At 42.5% G+C, this 25698-nt stretch overlaps 1 protein-coding gene across 2 annotated transcripts in view; it reads left to right on the top strand.

Moving 5' to 3' along the window:
* Positions 1–21554, top strand: part of LOC117271950 (ephrin type-A receptor 3) — a 117163-nt gene extending 95609 nt beyond the window's left edge. The window contains exons 14-19 of one of the 2 annotated variants that reach the window (XM_033650532.2): positions 8636–8697; positions 13300–13509; positions 16977–17126; positions 17918–18111; positions 19741–19881; positions 20131–21554. In XM_033650532.2, coding sequence (XP_033506423.1) covers positions 8636–8697; positions 13300–13509; positions 16977–17126; positions 17918–18111; positions 19741–19881; positions 20131–20230 — 857 coding nt within the window. In that variant the 3' untranslated portion in view covers positions 20231–21554. The remainder of the gene's footprint in view (positions 1–8635; positions 8698–13299; positions 13510–16976; positions 17127–17917; positions 18112–19740; positions 19882–20130) is intronic. The other variant, XM_033650533.2, reaches the window with a different exon arrangement.
* The last annotated feature ends 4144 nt before the right edge of the window (positions 21555–25698 follow it).

The raw sequence follows: 25698 nt of genomic DNA, 5'->3' as shown, positions 1-25698 counted from the left end.
GCACCAGCTGGTCCCTTCACACCGCCCTCAGTCTAATCAGGCAGGCTGACCCTGACTGCTCTGGGCTCAGGTGTGTTGGATTGGTTTGTGTAGTTGTACTGTAAGTAGTAGTAGAATCAGCAGTTACAGCAGTACTATCGTTTGGAGTAGTACAAAGACGTGGTACAAAGATATTTTAGCAGTAGCAGAAGTAGCTGTGGTAGTCTGAAGCAGCAGTAGCAGTTGTAACAATATTAATAGCAGGAGTAATGATACTGCAGAAGCGGCAAAAGACTTGTGTTCTCATACTAACATACGCTTATTTGTTTTCTTATTGAGGCTTAAATGAGAATACCACTCTAATATCACTGTTTAAAATGAAGCTAGAGCCTCAGCTTAGCATAAAGACTGTAACAGGGTACCAGACATAAATTTAATGCTTTTTAAGACCGTTTCAAGACAGCTTTTAACCAAATGTAGGTCCGATTTTTGGACAAAGCATGTTTTACTTATCTAAGAATTAGAAGTAAGCCTTGCAGGTAAGTAGTATATATATGTGGTCTTGTGCAGAGGAAAGTGTATGTGCAAGTATGAAGTAAAATTACAGTATTATGTTGTTGTTTTTTTAGATTTGTAACATCAGAAATGTGGACTTATACATAAAAAAAGCTTCACTCATTTACAGAAAAAGAAATGAAAATATATATAAATGAAATTAGATAAAATGTTTGTAGCAGTTGAGACCTTGCAAATTTAAGTTTAAGACTATTTAATGACCTTTAAGGCCTTATTATTATAAATTAAATTTAAGATATTTTAAGACTTTTTAAGGACCCGTAGACACCCTGTGTAAATAGATGAAAACAGCTAATCTTACTATGTCCAAAGATGAAATAAAAAGTCTAGGAAGTCATTACTCCCAGCCAAAAACATTGTTGCACATAACCCGCAACAACAAATAAATAGTTGTTGTAATGTTTCAGTGTTTGTATGAACTAAACAAAGTATGTCATGTTAGTTTTAGCGCTTTGGAGGTCTTGTCATTTTGCAACGCTAACTAGTTACCGGCTGTATCTTCATACAGTATTAAGTCTCGCAAAGCCATACCCAGAACAGCCAGGGTTCGCTTGAGAAAGGTCTGGCTGAACACATCCTAATTCCGCACTAAGAGAAAAACGCTCTGAGTTGTTTGTATTTCTTTAAACCAATCACAACAGTCTTGGGCTGTCCTAAGCCCAAAATGCAGCAACGTTGGCCTTGCAAAATAGTGTCAGGAGTTAACTTGTTTTGGTGGAACATTGGCACATAGGGAAGCAATCCCCAGCATTATAATCTGTAAATCTCCAAAAAAGAAAATGCTACATAAAACATTAAAAGACATTTTAGCATGCAAGTTGCCATCTGTGAGGTTGTTGTTTCACACACAGCCCAAAAATGAAGTGTGGAGATAGGTTTGGCTATGCTAGACTAGTTACGCATAATGACTGGGATTTTGAGAAAGGCCTTCTGAAATAGGTGGGCAATAAGAGGCTTATGCCCAAACTCTACATCCTGTGATTTAAACTACTTTATATTTAACGGACAGACATTACATCGCTGTAATCGCACTCGAGGCAAAAAAAACCCAAAACAAATAAGCACATAATGGTAAGAAAGAGCACTTTACAAGTAACAGTGTCAGCACAATAGTAGAGGTACAGCTAGTAGTGATTGTAGTAGGGTAATACAACCTAGTAGCAGTGATAGTTTGGGAGAGCGATGGTGGCACTTGTTGTAGCACTAATGGTTGTACTGGTATTTATACAAATTCTGCACAGTTGTATTTTGTATTGCTTATTTAGGCTGTCTCCATTTTCCTTTCTCAGTGTGTGTGTGTGTGTGTGTGTGTGTGTGTGTGTGCATGCGTGTTCCCTCCTCTTAAAACCTCATAAGCCCCCAGCCCCTGCCGTGTGCCACTCTAATAACCTACTCTGCTGTCTGTCACCTGATTGTTGCTATTGTCATGCTAATTAGAGCGCCACATGCGGAAAAAGAGAAAAAATAGATCTTTCTTTTCTCTATCTGTCTCGGTACACATCAGGAAAGTGCAGCAATCTGCCCCCTCCCCTCCTCCTCCCTCCCCTCCCCTCCATCTCCTTATCTTCCCTTCATCTCCCCCGTCCCTCATTTTATCCATCCGTCCTTTATGTGTTTTACAATCGCTCCAACAATCGGCTCATTTGGAAAACCCTCAATTACCGAGCTCCATCTCATCTGCCCACATCGCGCGCACACACACACACACACACACACACACACACACGCACAAAAAAGCTGCCCTACAAAGGTGCTGTTAAAACCAGCAAAACCACCCGTCTTTTCCACCCGTCTTCTGTTTGAAGAAACTAGTGATTAGTTTTAACTGTGCGTCTTTGTGCGCTGAACAATAAGTGTTTCAATCTTTCCTGTCAGAGTGTTTGAAATTATTCATGTTTTGAATACGTATGCAGATCTGGAGATTGAACCGCGGGGACAAATGAGGAAGAGGAGAAACAGGAGGGGAACGTAGAGAAAAGGTGACGACAGGTGCGGGTTGGAGGGGAAGGATGGATGAGATAGGACACAAGAGCGAGGAAATGAGAGAAGATGGGGCTTGAGAACAAATGAGGGCAACAGGGGGAAGATGCGCACGGAGATTTGAGGAAAAGAGGGGCGGATAGACGAAGAGGAGAGATGGCGAGGAGACAAACGTGAGGAAATGAGAAAGCGTGGACGGAGGGTGAAGAGAGGAGTGGAGATAAGGTTATTGAGTTTCTGTCTTACTGTTTCTCCGCACCCCCGCACCCTCGCATGGCGCTTCCCAGAACAGACATCTGTCCTGTGTTAAAAGCACTGTATCACTTAGTTCAGAGCCTAACATTAATCAATACAGCAGTTATTTCATTTTCTCGTTTGTACCTTGGGCCGTCTCATTCAATAATGCGGTAACGCGGCCCACTGGCGCAAACACAGATAGCCACTCATAATGTAATTGTCCACATGTATGCAGACTGTATCACTTTCGTTTATGCTCACAACACACAGACACAGCCTCTCATAATGTCATTAACCAGGTATACTGTATATACAGTCTCCATCACAATTAACACTAGTGTTGGGTTGATTTGCGGTTTTGTTGGTCCGCTTCAGTGTACGAGCTTAAACCGGTTTGATTTCGTGCAAACCAGCTGAACTGACATTTAACCTAATGAGTTAACATAATATCATGCTTGTTTAGAAACAGAATAACTATAACTAACTATAGTGTCTGATAGGCTGTGAGCAGAGCACAGCATCATGAAGGAATTTTTAGTAGAGGTGTGGGGGGGGGGATCAGCGCATGTTGTGTTTGTTTACTAGGAAGTTTGAGTGTTTTTTGGGGTGACCACATGCAACATGAAAGAGTAAAGCCCTGTACATACTCCACAAGAACAGAGAAATTTGTTCTTTTTCTCGAGGTGGCAAGAACAAGAACAAAGTTCGTTGTGGCCAGGACATTTCATACTTCACGAGAACCTTAAGTCCAGTACTCCTGGCCCCTCCCACTGTTGCTTTTCCACATTAGCCACGCCCACTTCAGATTTCTGACCAATCACACAATAGCTATCGGACACCACACAAGAAAAAAGTTCTGTCCAGATGATGTGTCAAGAATAAGCTGCAAGAACTCCCAAACCTGCGAGAGAGAACAAATTTCTCTGTTCTTGCGGAGTATGTAAAGGCCTTAAGTGTCTCAAGAAAACCCAACTTGCAACCAGCATGGCATTAATTGGATTTGAAGTTGACAAAAGGGATTTTTTAACTGGCTGTAAGTGACGCAATGTGCCATTTGGAGCTGAACTTTTAACAAATGCCAAGTTTCTATTTCTTTCTGTTGCTTTGTAAGTGCCACAATGGATGAAAAACAGTCGACACATGAGGTTTAATGTTAATAATAATAATAATACATTATATTTATAGAAGGCTTTTCAAGGTACTAAAATACACTTTACATTGGTTAAAAAGGATAATAGATAATAGACTACTCAGGTTTGGTCCTGAGTGGTGGAGTCGGGAGGTTGGCATCAGAGGAGTGGAGGCTGCGGGAACGAGTGTGGTGGTGGAGCAGGTCAGTGAGGTAGGAGGGGGCCTGGTTATGGAGGGATTTACGAGCGAGGAGATTGACTTTGAAATGGATGTGTTATGAGACGAGGAGCCAGAGGAGGTTCTGGAGGACAGGGGTGATGTGATCGTGGGATCAGGAATGGGTGAGCAGACGGGCAGCAGAGTTGTGGACGTATTGGTGTTTATTTAGAAGTTTGGATGGTGCACCATAAAGGATGTTGTTACAGTAGTCAATTCTGGATGTGATGAAGGCATGGATGAGAGTTTCAGCAGCAGTGGGGGAGAGTGATGGAGTTATCTGTAAGAAACCTTATTTCACTGCAAAAACCTAAATAAGTTGGCATCTGGCTAAAGGGGGGATTGCCAGGTTGCTGAAAGTTTCTGGTAAGGTAAATGACCATCGTTGATAATAAACTAGGATACTTGCTGGGGGGTATACTGTATGTAACTTTAAGTAAATATCACAATATAAGATGTGCGTTTTCTGTTTGAAAAGTAACAAGGATAGCAAGTACTCATCCATCTTTTAAGTGTGTACGTCTCCAGTCTGATCCAGAGTGCACAGCTGATAGATAGCATACAAGTTTTTTTCTGCATGATGTAACAAGTACATATTTAATGGATTCAATGTGGACAGAGAGCTTAGCTGTTGTGCAACACAATAGTCAGACGCTAGTTTGCTGTTAGGACACAATGTCACTATGTTCCACTCAGTAACGGCTGCTGAATCAAGTGCAGCACCCACAAGTAAAATTCAGTATACATGTCCAGTCAGGCTCTTAATATCAAACCAGTTTGAAAATTTTTACACTGAACCGAACCTAATTAACACACACATGTGAGGCCTAAATGATCCTGGCTATATCCTGGGGAAAGCAGAGGCAACACTTTGTACTTTCTTTTAATGAAGAGCTGAAGAAAGAAAAAAAAGAGCAAACTCCTCGCTGATCGTTCCATAACACACTACACCTGGCAGAACATCAATACCCAATCTGCACACACACACACACACACACACACACAAACACACACGGAGGTGTTTTTAGCACAAACGGCTGCGTTCTTTCTAAAGGCGATGAAAGGCTATAAATTCGAATGAATATGATGTGATTAGTTAATTATGTGCTTTCAGGAGGAAATTGAGGAGCGCTCGCAAATGTTTGGCGGAGAGGACGAGTTGGAGAGGCTGCGTTCTGCCAGTGTGTGTGTGTGTGTGTTTGAAATGTGGATGGCATGAAGTCGCAACAAGAAGTGCAAGGGATTCATCGAGTGTGTGTGTTTGCGGCGGCACTTGACAAACAGAGACCGAACGAGCTAATATACAGCGAGAGTGCGTGTGGTCGGTTTTATTGGTAACCCCTGTTATCTTTCAGTGTTGCAGGGATAATTCTGTATGGCAGGTGTCCAGATGATGGCTAGTGATAGCAGTGTGTGTGTGTGTGTGTGTGTGTGTGTGTGTGTGCTTCTCTCTTGACCACATCTAACACCCTGGGCTGGAAAGTAATATTCTCCTTCACTGGAAACATACATGGGCTTAAAAACACACGTACACACACGCACACCACACATCCAAACACCTCCCTAGGTGGATGGAAGGCTGTGAGTAGTCAGACCTCCTCTCAGTCAGGATCAATCCCATCAACTGTTTTATCTGCCGCTGTGACAAACAAACACAGAAAAGCACGCACCACCCCTGATCAGAGCTGAAATCAGCCGGTCATCATCACGGCGTCCCTCACCACTTGCCATGCCCTGAAACCAGCTTTGTCACACACACAAACACACAGACGTGCACACACACAAACGTGCACACACAGAGTGACACACCACACACAACACAGGCCCCGTGCGGAGATAAATGTGACCAGCAGTCCTCACCCCCAGCAGAAGAAAATCCAATTCTCTTTCACTTTTATCCCTGAGACTAATGTTACTGTCAGAGAAGACACCACCACCAGAGACCAGGCGACTCTGTTTGTGTATGTCCCTGTGTACGTCCTTGTGTGTGTGTGTGTGTGTGTGTGTGTGTCTGTGTCTGTGTGTTTGCTGCAGTGAGATAGTGAATTCATTTAAGGTGATGTATTGCTGTCTTTACCTACAATCCCACTGTAGGCCTCGGTGGTGTTGTTCCTGCCTTTCCATGACAGGCTTTTGACCCCTCCTCCTCCTCCTCCTCCTCCTCCTCTCTCCTCTCTTCCTCATCCTCCTCATCCTCTTCTTCCATCCTCACTTCCCCTTTCCTCCTCCAATCCATCTTTTTCCCCCTTTTATCTGTTAACCCTGTGCTTCTTTTGTCCAATTTCATTTAAAAAGTCTTTAATCCTTGATTTGTTTTCTTTCCCATTTTACTATTTCTTTCAATTCATTTCACAATTTCAATTTCTAGTTTAGTAAAACTTTATTGGCATAAAAAAATTCATTAAAAAAACATGGTCAAAGCATTTATTTATTTATTTATTTATTATTATTAACAGTGGCAAAAGAAAGTATGCTGATTTTATTTATGATAACTTTGTTGAAGTCTGTTTGTTGAATACATGCATTTGTTTTCAGTTGTTGGTCAATTTACATTCCTTTTCTTACTTTTTTTTTTTGCAAGTACTTGAATACTTTATAACAACCTAATGCCAGGACTTGACCATGAAAGTTATATATATACGCATTAGGGCTGTCAAGCATTTAAAAAATAATCTAATTAATTAGATTATTTTTAATGTGCTCTGTGATTAATTAACTTTTGCTGTGAAAGTACTTTAAAAAATTAAATTCAAATGAACGATGACAGATGTGTCATAGTAAAAGCAGCTGGATTTTGGACACAATTGTCCACGTCTGTTACCACTGAGATTGCTCTGCAGTCCATTGAAATCCATTTTGCAAGGGAATTATTTTATTGGTCACAGGTAGACTGACTCAGTTTGCATCTAAACGCCTGGTCAAGTGTGGGTTGGTAAGGCTGGCTGCTAGCGCTCGCATGTGAGGCTGTGCTAGCTCAGACCTCCGGGTTTGCTGCTAAATGCTTTGCATTGAGGTGATATTTCAGGCTTGAACTTCTCCAATGGTACGAAAATTCCTTACTGCAGAAATCGCAGAGAACGGTTCTATCTTGGTGTTTTTTTAAAATGTAAATGTTAGATTAATGGGGCCAAGCAGCGTCATCTCTTCTGCCTGCATCATGTCATAAAACCACTGTGGCCTTTGATGATGCACCGGGTCAAAGGTCATCACAGACAGTGATTAATCAGTGTAATTTTTTGTCACGCATCATTTTTTGTGTGATTAATTAATTGAAATTGACATAACGGCCCTAAGTAACACCTCAAAGGAAGCCAATGGAAAGAAAGCAATAAGGAATTTGAACGAGCCAACTGAGGTTGTTAAAGAACAGTGTTCTTTGATTAAAGGTCCAGTGTGTAGGATTTAGTGGCACCTAGTGGTGAGGTTGCAGATTGCAACCAATGGCCCTGTAGAGCTGGTGTTTGGTATGCTCAGAAATACTGCAGTAACAATATGGCAGACTCCATAGACGAGGACCATGTCCATATGTAGATATAAATGACTCTTTCTAAGCCAACGAGACTACAATGATTCTTATTTTCAGGTGACAGCACACAAATGAAAACATGTTATGAATATTATATTCTATTTCTGGCAGTATATCCCCCTAAATCCTACACACTGGGCCTGTAAGAAAAGATTCTATATGAAGACACTCTCTGTCTCCACTTCTTCAGTTTGCCTCTTGCTCTCTTGTGCTGTCTTTATCTCTCCCCCAGGTTTTTTCCCAGCATCTCTGAGGTCTGATTGGAGAAATGTGACCTATTCATCACAACTGACATAGTCTGTGTGTTTACAAGCTATGCACACACACACACACACACACACACACACACGCACAAAAACCATTTGTAGTGCACATCGTGTGTTTGCTTGTGATTTGCAGAGCTCAGCTGTAGGGGGGTGGTACCCAGGGAGAACCCTGTAAAACAGGGACAACTGCTGTTTTTGGTGTGCAAGTGTGTGTGTGTGCATGTGTACATGTGATTGCAGGTACTTTGTTAATCATTTGTAAGCCCCACCAGATGCCATGCAGGGGACCATAGTGCGCGGGGCCTGTCAGTCAACCACCCCTTCATCACACAAACATGCACACAAATACACACTCATGCAGGTGCAGGTGCACATAGCGATCCAACCACAACCCCCTTCCCCTTGAGGCTGATTAGTATTCATGAGATCTCAGGAGGCCCCCTAATACACACGCTCACACACACACACCAACACACACATATTCTGGTGGATTGGTCCATTCTAATTATCTCCTGGCGTTTATGGAGAGGGCTGATTAGAAGCTGTCAGTGTGACTGATGACGACATGCCATGTTATCCCCCAGAGAGAGGCAGGGAGACAGAGAGGGAGGCTGGTCACAGCTGTGGACTCCACTACTTCTCTGTCCTCGTCTCTTTATAGTTTGTGTCTTTCTTCCTCGTGATTCTGCTCCACTAACAGCTGCCTTATTGTGTGCCTCCGTAGGTAAACCAGTGATGATCATAACGGAGTTCATGGAAAACGGATCTCTGGACACTTTCCTCAAGGTGAGTCACGGCCCAGCTGGAAGGAACACGGCGCACACATTTCCACCAAGGTCAGGGCCTCAAGTCTTTGCAAAAGCCACGTGGAAAATGATGTCCCAGTTGTAGAGTGTTTGAAATTGAAGAGTTCATTGCCCCAAAATTGCTGCATGGAGGGCACATTCTTTCAAAAATATATAAAAGGTCCCTGACTAAAATTGTCTTTAATCTGAAGCTAGAGAATTCAATTTGTAAAAAGTCTTACACCAAGGACTTTGGTTAACAAAGATCCATTTAAACAAACACTATTTCAGCACGCAAGAGTTTTCTACCTTGTTTGAGACACATTTTCATGTGTAGTCACCTTATTAAAGAAGTATTTTACAGCTGGACAGATGTTCTTTTGTGCTTTTTGCTACATGACCAGAGGAAACAGACAAAGGGCAATGGCTTTGCTTTTGCTCAAGAGGTAGAAAACCAACTACCAGAATGCACTGCGCCGCACTGGACCACTAAATGCTCCCGCTGGTTGGGGACATTATGTGATTTGCTTGTCTGAACACAATATGGCGGCCAGCGGGTAGCAAATAATCTTGTACTACAGTTAAATAGTAACCCAAAACATGTTTCTGAAAACAAAAAAGTTATAGTTCATATTTTATCAACACTGCTTAGTCTAAGTGTTTGATCTGAGTTTTTCAGCCTCTGTTTTCACAATACGGGAAACAGTATGGCACCCACTTCCTGTTCACAAATTCTCAAATTGCAGCCAAACAGTACAGTAAAATATGTTTCTGAACATACTGTAGGCAATACAGTAGCAGAATCTTGGTTTATATTTGATCAACGCTGCCTAGTTTTAGGGTGCTTTCACACCTGCCCTGTTTGGTTCAATTTAACTCAAGTTCATTTGCCCCCTAAGTGCAGTTCATTTGGGCAGGTGTGAACTCAGCAGTCACACTCGGGTGCACACCAAAACAACCGTAACAAGAACTTCTTGAAGAGGTGGTATCGGTCTGATTACAAATGAACTCTGGTGCGGTTCGTTTGTGGTGAGAACGTGTTCCGACCTCAATCTGAACCAACTGCAGTCACATGACACATTGTTTGGGTTAAACATGGGATGTTACAGTCCTGGAGGATTATTAATATGCACCTCCTCCTGTACTGCCTTAATATGCACATTCAACACATCCAATGCATCAAAACATTGTTTTCTAGTTGGAGCCGCGCCTCGTTTTCAAACTGTATGGTTTGACTAAAATGAACAATGACAGCAATATAGTCCACGAAGAGCAGCGCTAAAATCAACCTGTGTAGTTGTCCCTCCATTGTGACATTAGAAAGTGTCACATTTATCTTGCAAGTGTACTCTTCTTCAATGTTTTGTTTACTTCCTGGATTTTTCCCGCATGGAAATTTTGACCTATCAAGAGCAGCTTTCTCGCACAAGGTATTTTATCTGGTCCGTTTATAAATGCTGCTGTGAGAACACGAACCAACTCTAGACAATTATGCAACTTTTTAACAAAATTCATCCCTGATTCAGATTAAAGCAAGACAACTCTAGGTCTGAAAGCACCCTTAATATTCAATCTGACTTTGGTCTGAGTTTGAGAAAGAGGAAGAGAGGGGCGAGTCTCTCTTTCTAGATCTGCCTCCATACTCTGTGTCCGTGGCAGGCACACAAAAAGTAGGATTTTAAAATCCGCCGATCAAGCAACAGCCCAAGAGCCAGGGAGATCTGTGCACTGGCAAGATGGAGGGAAGTTTACCATAGTTAATTTACATTTACTACCCACATTGTTATTATACAAAGCTGGTTGAAAATCTGTCTCCTTAGGAGTGTAAAAGATCACACATAATTTCTTGTGTGAAGCTAGGAACGACAACATCTGACAATTGTCAACATAAAAGGCAACACATCTCCACTAAATGGCACAGTGTGCGTAGAAGAATAGTCGTCATCTTTAATTATGCATTGTGAGAGTTGAGCTTAAGTGAAGCTGTAAAAGGAATCAAATCACTGCTGTCTTTGCTGCCAGAAAGATACCATTAATATACAGAACATACATGTAGGTAGTCAGGATATATTAAGTACACAGAGGCTGAACTTTTTCTCTGGTAGGCATGGACACAGAAGTGGATGAGAACAGAAACATTCAGACAGATGAGTGGCCTCCCCATGCTTTCATCACATGATGTCTGATACTGGGTCTATGAAATGCACTTAGTGTCCATATCCCAGAGCTGAAAACAGCAGCAGACTGCTGACAAATGGGCACTAAAGCAAAGAAAGTGTATTGCTTTGTGAGCAACATTTGTTCCATCAGGGGGATACAAAAAATGAACAGTTCATTTCAAGTGCAATGTAATACCACGAAAGTCAGGATAGCAACTGAGAGCAACACTGAAAATAACCTCCAAAATGCCAAAAGGAATTCCACTTAATCATGAATGAACAGAGAAATAGAGTCAGGTGAAATATTTCCTAAGACATTTATTATGCTGATCAAAATGATCTCAGTAAAGAGACTGTTTTAAAAAAAATACCGTTTGTAGAGCAAGCAGTAGAACAGAGTTTAAATCCATGCCAGGATATTACAAAATTAAGTCCTGAAAAGCAGATTCTACTGAAGGTTATTGCTCAAACCCTTATCAGTGAACAGATTTAAAAAAAAAAAAAATCAGTGGAAGGAAGTCTGTGGAGGTAATGCTTTGTTATTGAAATCGACATTATGGCAAGCATTAGAGGAGCCTGTCACTCAGTATGTTATTACGTGAATTGATGTTTTTAAAGAATTAGTCCTAAAAGCCGTCCTCTGAAACATATCACAGACCTGTAGACGTATTAAGTCTATTTAGGGAGTCTATCTCAAAATTGACTTATTTAAGTATTTCTTAAAATGCCAATTACATAAACAAAAGTATGGATCTTTATTTAATTGCAGATGCAGAAGACGAGCTTTTATGTTGTAAATGTTGATAAATGTGTGATTCACAATCCCACTGAATACAAAAATATGCGGCAGAAGTAGCAAACGTGGCAGTATTGATTGAGCTGAGGAGCCTCGAATTGGGTTTCGCAGACACCCAGATGAATAGCTTGTTGCAGCCGTGGTGTGCCTCACATTGAAAGTCCCCCTGATTCATATTCAGAGTTGTTTGTCAGCCAGTAAAATCACTGCAGTGCTCCAAAGCCATTAAGCCTGTGATGATAGGCCCGTCGCTAAATAGACACCAATCCCATCAGCAACACTGAAGCAAAATGAAATGAAATCTGACAGATAAAAAATGGCCTGAAACACACACACAGACACAAACAAAATCCACACACACACACGCATGTTGTGTGTTGGAGTATGTATTGTAATGAGGGTCATAAAGAGTGTCCGCAGTGGCTCAATATAATTATGGAATTTTATGGGTTTTACAGCTCAGCCGTGCTCCTGGCATCCATATGTGTCTTTAATTATGCTGACCATTTATTAAGCAGTTGTCCCTCGGAAATAACAAAACCACCTTTCCTGTCGGAGATGCTCTTCCCCTCTTCATCTCTTGTTTCTACCTACTGTATAGCAGCCTTTCTACGCTTCCCTTACTAAGTATCTCCTTTTAGTTTTCTGGTAAAAACTTAAGTAACATAACAGAATTTGTCAAAAAGTCTCATTTTTCCACCATCACCTCTGTCATCTGTCTCCTTCATCTCCTTGTCTAACCTCTCTGCCCTGCATTTGTCTCCTCTCTCTTTCCCTGCCCTGCCCACCCTTCCTCCTCCTTCCTGGCAACGCAATGTGGTGGGCAGATTGATAGAGGAAGTCTGTAGGTTTGTTAGACAGTCCAATCAATCAGCATCTCACAAAACCACCGGCTAATTAACTTACTCCACAGCTGCCGAGGGAGTGAGAGAGAAAGAACGATAGAGAAAGGGGAGGAGGGGGGTGCACAGATGCAGAAAGATGAGGGAAGATAGATAGATGGAAAGTGAGTCAAAGTAATACAGAGTTCTCTCTCTGAGACTGAGACTGAGACTGAGGACAGGCAGAGATGGATGGAGGGAACTAAGAGACAGAGGGAAGGAGAGATGATATAAAAAGGAGAGGGTGACTGATAACATGGATGGCTTTTTAACGGGGACCGTTGGCCCAGGGCAGAAATAATTGGCAGAGGAAGGTGAGCTGGACCGTCATCGATCAACAGGCGCCGCTCTCTGCCAAAGACAGCTCAAATCTGAAATCCAGTGAGTTCTGCTTGCACACACGGTCAGTGTTAGAGAGGAAAGTTTTGTCTGCACTGTCAGATCCGATCCTCTGCAAGCAGGATTTTTGGGTGATCCTTTATTGATCCCTGAGTGAAGAAATTCATCTTTTGCTTGCCACCCTGCAGAGAGAGGTCAAAGCACAGGGTTAGCAAGAGCTGGAAGGGATTCGGTATCTTGCTCAGGGACACTTCAAAAGCACGGATTGCTGCCATCACAGATGCTTGAATCCTGGCTCGAACCTCCACTTCCAACTGAGGTTGTTGAAGGACTTGGCCCTAATCACTATGCCTCCCTTGTGCAGCTTAATGTCAGCGTTTACACTCTGTGCTGTGTATTAATTCATCTCTCCTTGTCTCCCGCTCCAGAAACACGACGGCCAGTTCACAGTGATCCAGCTGGTTGGCATGCTGCGTGGCATCGCTTCAGGTATGAAGTACCTGTCAGACATGAGCTACGTTCACCGAGACCTGGCAGCTCGAAACATCCTGGTCAACAGCAACCTGGTGTGTAAAGTGTCTGACTTTGGCCTGAGTCGGGTTCTGGAGGATGACCCAGAGGCTGCGTACACGACAAGGGTAAGACACACTTGCACTTGCTGCAACTGTCATAAACAAATGGTGCCTCCAATTACAGTTGACCTAATCATTGACCTCTACATAGTTGGATTCAGTCCAAATCCAAACCCGATATGCATAAAATTATTTTTAAAAAGCTCTAAAATAGACCAGAGGGTAATGAGATCTGATCCAAAACATGGTCGACACATAAAGACACAAAGAAGAAGAACAATATGTGATTTTTCCTTCGCAATCCACACTCTCCATCTTGCCTTTAAAAGAAAATTGTTTTTCTCCTGACACACTGCGTGATCAGAACTGATTCAGAGCTGATAGCGCTTCCACTCTTATCCACTCAGGTATTACCCTTACTCACACCTACGGACTCAAACACAAGCAGCACAAGACGCTGCTCTGAATTGTAAATGAAACCTCCAAATACCTGGCAAAAGGTGTGATGTGGAGCAGTTGAGATAGTTACTGCAAATTCCCTCCGATATGGGGGAGTGGAAACCCGGCAGGAACCAATCGTGCTTATTTTGATTCTCTCAAGCACTTCAAACAAATGTAGGAAAAGCTGATCATCGCAGGTGAAACAGTTTCCCATTTTAATATAGCTTTAACAAGCTACTTGAAAATGATGCATGAAAACACATCGCTCAGAAAATTAAGTACTTTGTTTTCCAGAATAGAAATGGGAGAGAATGACTGTCCAATCAGAGCTGAATATGTAAATGATCTAAGGCTTTTTCTATGCACACAGACTTTTTTCTCTCAAATTTTGTTTGCAAACTTGTTTAAATCCATTTTAGTGAGCACTTCTCCTTTGCCAAGATAATCCATCCACCTGACAGATGTTGCATATCAAGATGCTGATGAAACAGCATCATTACTACACGTGTGTGCCTTGGGATGGTCACAACAAAAGGCCACTCCTTAACTTGCAGTTTTATCTTGAAAATGGGTTTGTTGGGATTTCCCAGGACTAGCACTACAGAAATGCATGTTTGGTCACAGATATCCCAAAGAATCAGTCAGTATCTGGTGTGACCACCTCTTGCCTCATTCACTGTGACACATCTCCTTCACATAGAGTTGATCAGGTTGTGAGCCTGTGGATTGTTGGCCCACTCCTCCTTAATGGCTCTGTGAAGACGCTGGATATTGGCAGGAGTAGGAAGACATTGTTGTACATGCCAATCCAGTGCATCCAAACATATTCAGTGGGTAACATGTCTGATGAGTTTGTGGGCCATGCAGGAACTGAGATGTTTCCAGCTTCCAGGCGTTGTGTACAGGTCCCTGCACTATGGGGCAGTGCAATATCATGCTGCAGGTCATGGCAGTGGATGAATGGCAAGACAATGGGCCTCAGGATCTCAGCACAGTATCTCTGTGCATTCAAATTGGCGTCCAAGCCATCCACCATTTGCCTAGTACAATGTAAACCAGGATTCATGTGTGAACACAACACTTCTCCAAACTGCCAGATGGCATCAACAGATTTGCATTTTCCCACTCAAGTCAGTGATGACGACGGACTGCAGTCAGGTCGAGACCCTGGTGACAACAACGAGCATGCAGATGAGCTTCTCTGAGGCACTTTCTGATGGACTGCGCAGAAATTCTTTGGTTGTGCAAACCAACTGTTGCATCAGATGTCTAGGTGGTTGGCCTCAGATGATCTGAAGAGGTTGGCTGTGGATGTACTGAGCTGGTGTCGTTGCATGTGGTCTGCGGCTGTGAAGCCAGTTGGATGTACTGCAGAATTCTTGGAAACCACATTGGAGGCAGCTTATGGTTATGAAATGAACATTCAGTTCACAGGCAACAGCTCTGGTGGACAGTCCTGCCTCAAAACTTGCGGCATCTGTGGCTCTGTGTTGTGTGATCAAACTGCACATTTTAGAGAAGCCTTTTATTGTGACCATCCCACACCAGACCTTTGTAATCATGCTGTTTACTCAGCATCTTGATATGCCACACCTGTCAGGTAGATGGATTATTGTGGCGAAAGAAAAGTGCTGCTGAGTCATGAGTGGCAAGAGGGAGCCTGCTACTTTGAGTCCATATGTGAACAGGTTGTCAGGCACACAGAACTAATACCCATGGCGACAGAGTGGGACCTTAAACCAGTAAGAGTGGTTATAATTTGGATGACTCATGCCCAGTGTTGGGTCTCAGTTACTGCACGAGGGACTGAGTGGATCATGATGACCTCTTCTCTGCATTCATAAAATGTTTCTGTAATGACAGGACAGACATAAGCCTCTAAAACTGTGCAACAGTGCTGTTGGTTTTCTAAACAGTTAAAGTTTTGTATGAGGTCATGGCATGCCACTGATGTCATAACTGTATACTGTTCACAAAATTAAATGCACACATGGACTGAATGCATGGACACTGCGTGCTCCTGCCTACATACAGTCAAATCAAAAAAGTCTTCGGTAACATCATCATCCTCTCACAGAGCACGGAGAGAATGAAGAAACTCAAACGTCAGTGAGTTAAACCACTGCGGAGTAACTCATCTAAAATGCCCACAAGGAGATGGCATTATTCATATTCATAGGAAGTGTTGGGGATGTTATTTTTAATATGGCATTAGCATTGCCCTGGGAGGAGTGTATCAGCCGCTGACTGCTCTATTGCAATCACACACACACCCCCACTGATGTCAGGAGACCTAGATGGAGAGCTGCAGGCATGAAGGGGGGGAGAAAGGGAGAGGCCGAGGCCAAGATGGGGAAGAGACAGAGAGAGAGGAGTAGATATCAAATAAGACGGAGATCGAGGGAGGCTGAGAGAGAAAGGGAGGGAGAGGAAAATAAGGGAAGGCAGGGGAAGGATCCAGTGAGAGCAGTTAAGAGGATGGGGTAGGGGTGGACAGGGGGTGGTGGAAACAAAAGTACAGTGCCGAGTGACTTGGCAGCTTTGTCTTTTATTTGACTTTGACCAAGCAGAGATGGGGAATGCTAGGTGGTGCAGAGGCAGCTGCCGCATGTTAAAAAGCTGAACCGAGCCCTATAGAGGTACGGGGTGTGCGCGTGTGTGCGTGTTAGACAGAGCGAGAGAGAGAGAGGGTGGGGGTATCTTACTGCCTATTGTGTCTATACAGTGGGTTTATGGAATTCTTTTGATCTTCGCATCAACAACAAAGGCAGGAGCAGCATGGTCAAAAAGAAAGATGGCAAAAGAAAGTCAAGCGTAAGGATAAACAGCAGAGCAAAGATTAGAGAGGAGTGTTTTGTTAAGTTGGTGTATAATCTCACCTGCTCTGTTCTTAAAGGCAGCACTGCACCGAGCTTTTCCGCAGCCACCATCGCTTAATTTGTTTCGTCAGCGCTGTTCTTGATTTATTAAAGCCCTTAGCCAAAAACAGACTAATAAAGCAACTTTTACATATTTACACTGTTGCAGACAGGGTGTCCAGGGTGACATATTCAGTACAAGAGTGTGATGATTGTGTTTTGTGCCATCTCCAGGGAGGGAAGATCCCCATCAGATGGACAGCTCCAGAGGCCATAGCCTACAGGAAGTTCACCTCAGCCAGCGATGTGTGGAGTTACGGTATCGTCATGTGGGAGGTGATTTCATACGGCGAGAGACCCTACTGGGAGATGTCCAACCAGGATGTGAGTCACCAACACATACATCATGTCTCAGTTACAGTGACTTCTACTAAAGCCCCTTTGACACTGCCGTTTCAAGGCGTGAGTGTTACGCCTTTGTTCCGCCTCGCTGTTCTATATAAAAGTACAACCGCAAAACAGGGGGACAGAGTTGAAGTTGTTCACCTTGAAGCCACCAGCAGAGGTAGCAACAGCATCGAATCAACATCTCTGTAAAAGGGACAGGTGGCAGGACGGGATGGGTGTGACATTTTGATGACGTGTGAATATGTGTGATCCACAAGATTTAAATAGGAGCTAGTAGCAGTTAGCAGCTAACTCAAAGAAGAAGAACATCCAAAAATGTACGCAAAGAGGAAGATCAATGAGGTCTGAGAACTCCCAACCTTGAGGATGAGATCAACCCCCATATAACAGGGACAGTAAATGATTGTTACTGCAATGTTATCCTATTTGTATTGTTAAGAAAGCACTGCCCGACACGTATGCTGTATGTCACACCAGGGGCCATGGCTGTTGTGTTACCCGTCACGCCTCTTTTGCTTACAGAACATCAGCATGCTATCTAAAATCACACACTGGGGCGACATTATGCTGGCATTGTTTGGTTCAGTATAAAAAGCCAAGGTGGCATAGTTAAGGGTCTTCATTGTGGCTGCATCACATGATCTCTGTGTAAAATGGGCTTATGTTTTCCTCAATCTCCAGCTCATTTCTTAACTATGAAAGGGAATATGTATTTCTCTCTGTTATACTGATCACAGAACCTGATATTTTACCCTCTCTCCCTGCAGGTGATCAAAGCAATAGACGAGGGCTACCGTCTTCCTGCCCCTATGGACTGTCCTGTGGTGTTGCACCAGCTCATGCTGGACTGCTGGGAGAAGGGACGCAGCGACAGGCCAAAGTTTGGACAGATTGTCACAATCCTGGACAAGCTCATCAGAAACCCAGCCAGCCTCAGAGAGCTGGCCAACAGCTCAGCATGGTTAGTGGGAGACAGTTGTGTATTAAAGTTGTGAAGCAAACACTTTCACTGACGCACGCATATAATCTTGAGATACTTGGATTAGATTATGGGACGGTACACGCATACAGTGGAAGACACAATCACAGCCTTAGATCTGGATTGTAAATCTACTTTGTCAGTTTTGAAAATTGTGCAAAGTAGGAAATGTCATTTTTTTCCAGTAAAATCACATTCTTATCTTTTCCCAGCACAGTAACATTTGTCACTGAAAAGGTATGAATATAGGTTTTTCAGCTGGCATATCCATAGTCTCATTTTCAATTTAGACTCCCTGCCTCCCCAGTTGTATTTTACACATCTGTAAAATATTATTATTTTACATTTACATTTTACACTTCAGGCATTTAGCTGATGTTCACAACCTGACCAGCATACAGAGTGTGCAACATAATATGTTTCAGTCTCTTTCAAAGACGACAGGAGATGCTCAGAACAGAGAAAATAACAAAATCTCAGCACAGCAGAAAAGTCAACAGGGACACAAAAGCAAGACTGACAAAAGCCTACACACTGAAGACACAAAGAGCAACGTGACCAGAAAGAAGATACTTATACACCGGTGTTGTAGACTATGGCATGGCATTAAAGGAACAGTTCACCACAACATCAAAACTACATATTTTCCCTCTTGCCTTTAGTGCAATTAGCAATCTAGATTATTTTACTGTGAGTTGCTGAGTGTTAGATATGCAAGATTATCTATGGACCTTGTTGTGAGCAGTTTTATGTAGGAACTATTTTCTTTCAACTGAAGTACATCCACCAACCATCACTGCGCAGAAGGAAGCATGGATTTTGAGTAACCAGGTTATGATTACTGGAAAGAGACATTGCTGTTGAGTTTTTCTAATGTATTTTTTGGCGCTTTGAGCATCCCAAGCTGAGCTCCAGCTTGTTTAATTATATTGGTGAGAAGGCAGACATCTCTGCAGCCGATATTTAACTGTCAGCAACTCACACCAAAACAGCCTAGATTAATAAATAGCACAGCAAGTAAAAAGAAAAATATTTTTGATTTTAGGGTGGACTGTCCGTTTAACTGGAGTATATATAGCATTGTATGTAAGTGCAGATGCAATTAGCTCTACATATGCAAGGTATTTACTAAGTTGGATCATGCAAATAAACAAACACAAAGATCATTTATAACAATTTATAGCAATAGGAAGCAAACAAACGAGTCAAAGGGTGAGAAAAGTAAAGCCACGTGTGCTTATACTGGGGGGGGGGGGGGGGGGGGGGGGGGCAGTGAGGGGATGAATCATTAATCATACTTACCCATTAATGGCTAGGTTAAGTTCAGGGTTTATGCTTTCTTTTCACGGTGGATTTGAGTCTGCCATGCTGCAGTTGTTGCAGACTTTTAAATTATTCTGTCCAAATGCAGATAGAGCACTATGAATGAGCATTAACTGGCTCCTCGAGTGACACTGCTGACACTTCTTATTCCTATGAATTGCCATAACAAGAGTTAGACTTAATAACAGCTCCAAGGACAAATAATTGGTCAGCTTCAGTCAGAAACTGTTATTTAGCCACTCAACGGGACAACATTTCATTGAGTTGTGAGTGTGCTTTGTATCCCAGCAGGGAGGACCTGTCCACCCCAGAGTTCAGTGTGAGCACAGTGGATGAGTGGTTGGAGGCCATCAAGATGGGCCAGTATAAGGAGAACTTTTCCAGTGCTGGATATGTCAGCTTGGACTCAATCCTCTACATCAGTGTCAGGTACAGATGGCTGGTGAATCATCCCAGTTAAATTAAAATAAATTAAACTCTCAAAAGGTCACCATTGTCAGTAAAAGACGTAGTATATTCCAGATGAGTGTCATTTTAAAATTTAAGAAGGGGATATACACAAGTATCTTGGAATTGAAACCTTCGCAGCTGCGTGACATTTGAGGGATTATGTCGTTTTTTTCTCTGAAAGTGTCATTAATGAATTATATTTGTCCTTTCTTTCTGTCCTCCTTGCAGTGAGTTGGCTAAGATGGGTGTGAGTCTTGCCGGCCACCAGAAGAAGATTTTGTCCAGCGTGCAGAGCCTGCAGACCCAGGGGACACACGTCCAAGTATAACAGTTTCCACAAAAACACACAGTGAGACAGAGCCAAAATGGATGCTCCTGTGAAGAGTTTCCCAACTGAAATGGAGTTGTAATGGATACTCTGTGCTCGGGCCTCCATTGATTTTGAGACACACTGAGACGGAGACAACATGGACGCTTGACTCCTTCACCTTCTCGCAGTTTCACCATTCTTCCCATCCCTCGATGGGCACTACCGGCTTTAGCACTCAGCAGCAACACAGCCACCATTACGGAGCAACAGAGAGACACACGTCCAACAACAAGGCCACATCTAGAGCATCCCAGACCATTTCACATCATATCAGCTCAACAAAAGAAGAAAAAAAAATATTCTTAACAAAAGAAATGACAAAAAAAAAAAAGAAATTAGAATATAATTATCATCACTGTCTGTGAGGTGTACAGTTGTTTTTTACTGTCATTTTGTTTCTGTTCGGAGTTTTCACCTTGAAGAGTTTAAAAAGGGTCAGAAGATATGTATATGTGTAGATATATGTTTATATGGGCTGTGCGTCCCACAACCGTAGAGATGGACCTAACGTTTGTATTGGTGGTGAGGTTTATATCGCTCAACCTTAATGGGAGTTATTACCTAGTACATGTATGGCCCCTTCCATTGTATACAGAAAGCCAATAAGTGAGCCAAGGTACTGAATGACATGAATGTGTGGGGTGAGGGGAGCAGAAAACTGGACCTTTAGAGATAGAGAGGGATGTAGATTTTGCTAGCTCATGTAGGATGGAAGTATGACTCATTTAAATAGTGTATTTGACCAGGGCAAGGGCTTCCCTAGAGACTGCTCTCAGACACACTTCCATAGCAACTAGACCCAGTGCACCTTTGCCAGTCTGCTTGCACTTGTGATGTAACTGAGTGCAAAGAAACTGCTTGAGCTGCAGTTGGCACAGATACATTTTTACTCTTCCATAACTGACTGTCTATTCCAAACAACATTGTCTATTCAGCTGTTACAGCACAATGTTGTTGGGAATATTTCAGCCCAAAAGTTTGCCTTCCCATGTTTCAGGTGTGTTAAGAGAGTATTGTGTAGAGTGAAGGTGATGCCAAGGTCATCATAGAGTTGACACTGTTAAGAACGTTTACCTTGTTTTTCCAGTGTTGTGCCATGTACAGTAGTAACCTTGAAATGTTCATCTGGGCAATGTAACACTGTTCCTATGTTACTGTGTCCTTTCATCAGCTCCCATGGCTGGATGGTAACACAAGGCCAGTCACAGTAATTACATTGTTTTGTTCAAACAGTCTGCTTGATGAAAAGGAGCATTGGAATGGAGCCCTTTTTTTCCAGAAAGATGAAATATACGCAGTGTTGATTTTCAGCTGTGCCACCACGAGAGGGTAAAAAAAAAAAAAAAGATGATTTGTGTGTCTTGTACTGTCTCACTTACTTGTTATCAGTCATGCCAACCTGTTTCAAGCATCCCTAGTTTCAAACCAATACTGATAAGGTAAATTTACAAAACAATGTTTACAGCGAAAAGCAAATAAATTGGTTTGTTGGTTTTTCCTTATCAGAGGAAAACTGCTGCTTATCACATTAAATACAAGCTTAGATATGATGGGACCCTCTTTGTGTGCACTGCATTAATGGCACTGAATTTGTTTTAGTGTATTCCCAAACCCAGTTTTAATATATGTGGTACTCTATAGGACCAACAGTGGCATAAAGTACAGTATATATGATTGTATCATAGTGTAAAATATGTACAGTGTTGATTTCCAATGTTAGAATGTTTGTAATGATAACGATGATGATGACTATGATGTACTTTTATTGTGAAAAAGAGATTTCTGAAGTACTCGTTCAGGGGCGGGTCATACAGAAGAAAGGTGAAGGAAGGTGGTCTGAACAAAGGAATGTAGCATGGCGCGAAGCTTCAGCTTTGATGGACAGGTGACAGTGACTGCAGTTTCTACCATAGTGTTAGGATGAGTAGAATGGACTTTCCTTATTGATACACTGGCTTCATTTGCATACCTCCCGTAAACAGTAATTACATGCACTTTTCAAGCCTGCGTCCACCAACGAAACAACCTGTAAAAATGCTTGTTTGGGTGAGGTAGAGATGGAAGGAGGGAGGTCGAGAAAAGAGACGTCCTCAGATTGAATTTCTATCCACTGACATCACAAACTGAACAGTAGCTAAACCCCTCCCCCAAGCGGAAACTGTCCAGTCATAGCTTAGTGACTGTAACTAGGAACGGCAGACCTGTCATGCTCTGCATTTCTCCGCATGCTTAAGGGATCTGCATGTAAGAATATGGAGGGTGGTGACTTTTTTTCAACCTTTCCAAAATCCAAAATACAAGAGCACATGTGTATGGAAAGGATTAAACAGTGTGTCTGTCTTCTAATCTAAACTGCAACCGTTAGCATGTCATCCAACTCACTAACTACCTATAATAGTAATAAAGCAATACTTCCACTGCCAAGGTGCACGTCGCTAATAAACTAGATTACATCTGTTTGAGCCCCATTCACAACTAGCTCATCCACTGTGTTGTAAAGCTGGTCTCGGAGCCATCAGATTCAAGGACACCGTTAGCTCTGCTACGTTTGGCAAATACATCTGTTCGTCCTCATACTAAAAGCCTTACGTTTAGTGATGTCAACAGTGAACCATGTTATTTGAAAATCTAAAAACGGACGGCCTCTTTTAAACCTCTTTTTCAAGTTTTTTTTAAATTTTAAAACATTAAAGAAGACAGCCGGAGACTGTTTTCAGCCAACTCATGGAGCCAACGTTAGTTTAACTAGCTTAGCCAGCTAGCTTTAGCTATTACAATATGCCAGTTACAAATGTCCTTTTAGCCAGAAAAAAATGTTCGGTGGCTAGAAATGAGAAGTCTGTTTTTGTCTACCTCTGTCTGAAATCAAGGACCCAGTGCTTTAAAAATGACCAAGCGCTGCTCGAGTCGCGCTGCTTTCGCGAGCAAGCTCAAAAATAGAAAGGGCGCCGATTTAGTCGCGGTATTCAACAAAGAACACGAGTTTGCGTGTGTTATGACCTCTCTCGGCCACCACAGACATCTCCCCCTTGACCAAGTGAGACCTGACAGGCAGATGTTTCATGTAATTACCCATTTGTAGTGCTAAATATTAATTCTCAAAGCTTAGGAATAATCAATGGCGTGTGAACCTGTCCATCTTGGGCTTTGGGTCCAAACTCACTTCTTCTTCTTTGGGGTTTATTGGAGATTTGCAAACATGGTGCACTACCACCACCAACTGTTGGGGCGTGGTTTGTATTTTGACAGGACAGCAGTGGTAGCTGCGCGATGCGTCTGTTCGGTTTTGGTGCGAATACACGTGTGCTGCCGCAACACTTGTGGATCGCTTGCGGTGTAAATGAGGCCTTAGAGTTAAAGGTTAAAGTTTGAAACAGATTTAATAAAGTAGTGAATTTAGAAATACACAAGTTCTGTTTTTTGATTTTTATCGTGGTATCAAATGAGTATAGAGAATCGTGGAAATTCACTGGTATTGGTATCGACTACTGAAATTCTGGTATCGTGACAAGCCTAGCAGTAGCTAAGCGGGCAGGGCTTAGTGAAATGTCAGCTGGGCAGCAGTTTGAAAAACCACTATCAGGCCCTTTAGTTGTGCTTTTTCTGCCCTGCTGTTTCAGAATACAAAACAAAGTACAGTACAATTGGGAGAGTCTGAAACTGTTAGTACATTCTACTCTTGCTAACTCTATGATTTCACTCTAGCGGACTACCCTTGACCGCTGGCCTTTTAGATGCCTTATTTACTGAGCTATTGTTCTTTTCTGTTGCCCTATAGAGGCGATATTAAGAGTAAAGTGTATGTACAGGTAGTATTTATCTGTGTTCTTAAGATGACCTCACATCAACACCCTGGTTTTGTAACATCCCAGAGACCCCCCCCCCCACCCCCCCCTCCAGCAGCACCTTCACTTTGACTCCTCAGAGCAGAACAAAGCTGTTTTGTTCTTAAAATATTACGAGGAATCTTGAAGCTGATGACCTGTAAAAGCTGTTGTTATTTATTTGAGTCATAAGATATTCAATTAGATTATGGATGTTGTTAGCTTAGAATTTGATATAGGCTATATTTGGTTGCAAAATTATTTCCACATGCTAAATTTCCTCATGCAGTGTCAGGACTAGAAAAAGAGTTTCACTCAAAAAATATGGGTGCATTGCGACAATGTCCTCCCTTTTTACAAGTTTGTTCAACACCACCACTTTCTAAATTTTAAGAAAACAGGGGTCATACCCACACTTTGGTTCCAACTCTCAAAACCCCAGGTTTGTGTCACTATTCACCCTATCCAGGTTAGCTATGTGGGATGGTTTGCTTGATCTCAAATACAGTGTTTGTCCTTCATTCCCCACCAGGTCTGTATTGTAAGTGTTCATGAGTGACTCTCATTCAAGACTTTCAGCTCTCTCCTCTCTCTCTTTCTTTGGCCACCATACAATGCTTATTTGTCCCCATGCCAGTTTCCTCTGCGTTGCTTGTTGTAAAGGGTGTAGGCATTCTAATGTCTTTCATGTTGCTGTAATAAATATGCTAATATTTCTAATTTCTCACCTGAAGCCTGCAGTGTCTTTTTCTTTCACACATTCCTCTGCCTGTTTCTTTCTGTCTCCCTCTCAGACACACACACAATTCCACAGTACAATTACAGCGCAGAAGACGACGGTGTAAAATTCGTAATGCCTTTACATGAAAGTGTTACGAAGCCCTCGCTTAATTATTTTTTGCTGTGTAACAAAGCCTAAAGGTTTTGCATTTGGTTTTGCGAGCGTCTGGCCAGCCGTGTAGAAAATCAGTGCATGGCCGGGATAGCAGTGGTGAAATTCCCATCATAACATTCTTGAATCGCAAAAAAATGGCTGTCCTGCAACCACATCTTCATTATCAGTGTGTGTGTGTGTGTGTGTGTGTGTGTGTGTGTGTGTGTGTGTTCCTTACTGAGAGATAATTCTGTCTCGTGGGAGGGGGAAGGTCAGCGACTCCTGGCCTTGGTTAACCCCTTAATGCACTGACCCACTTGCTGTCACTCTATGTTACCGCCATTACACCTCATTTACCCCATCATATTAGGCTCCATATTCCCCTATCGCTCGCTCCCTCCATCTCCCTTTCGCACACACACACACACACACACACACACACACACACACAAACACAGCTAGATATCCAAAAAAAAAATCAGGGCCTGTTCTCCATTTCCTCAGTATCTATCTCCTCCTACTGCCCTCCTCTTAATCTTTCTGCTGGCCTTGTGCATCCCCATTTTTTCTCCCCCATCCTATCCATCCTGTGCAGACAGACAGAAAGGTTGTGGCTAGTTCCCTGACCTCGACTGTCCCATTATCTCCCCTCTCCTTGCTTTCTAATTTCCACTACCTCCATCCATCTATCCATCCAAAACTTTTCTCCACATGCCACCCTCTCTTTG

The sequence above is a fragment of the Epinephelus lanceolatus genome, chromosome 12 (assembly GCF_041903045.1).
Source record: "Epinephelus lanceolatus isolate andai-2023 chromosome 12, ASM4190304v1, whole genome shotgun sequence".
Taxonomy (NCBI): domain Eukaryota; kingdom Metazoa; phylum Chordata; class Actinopteri; order Perciformes; family Serranidae; genus Epinephelus; species Epinephelus lanceolatus.
This window is presented reverse-complemented; position numbering and strand designations above follow the sequence as displayed.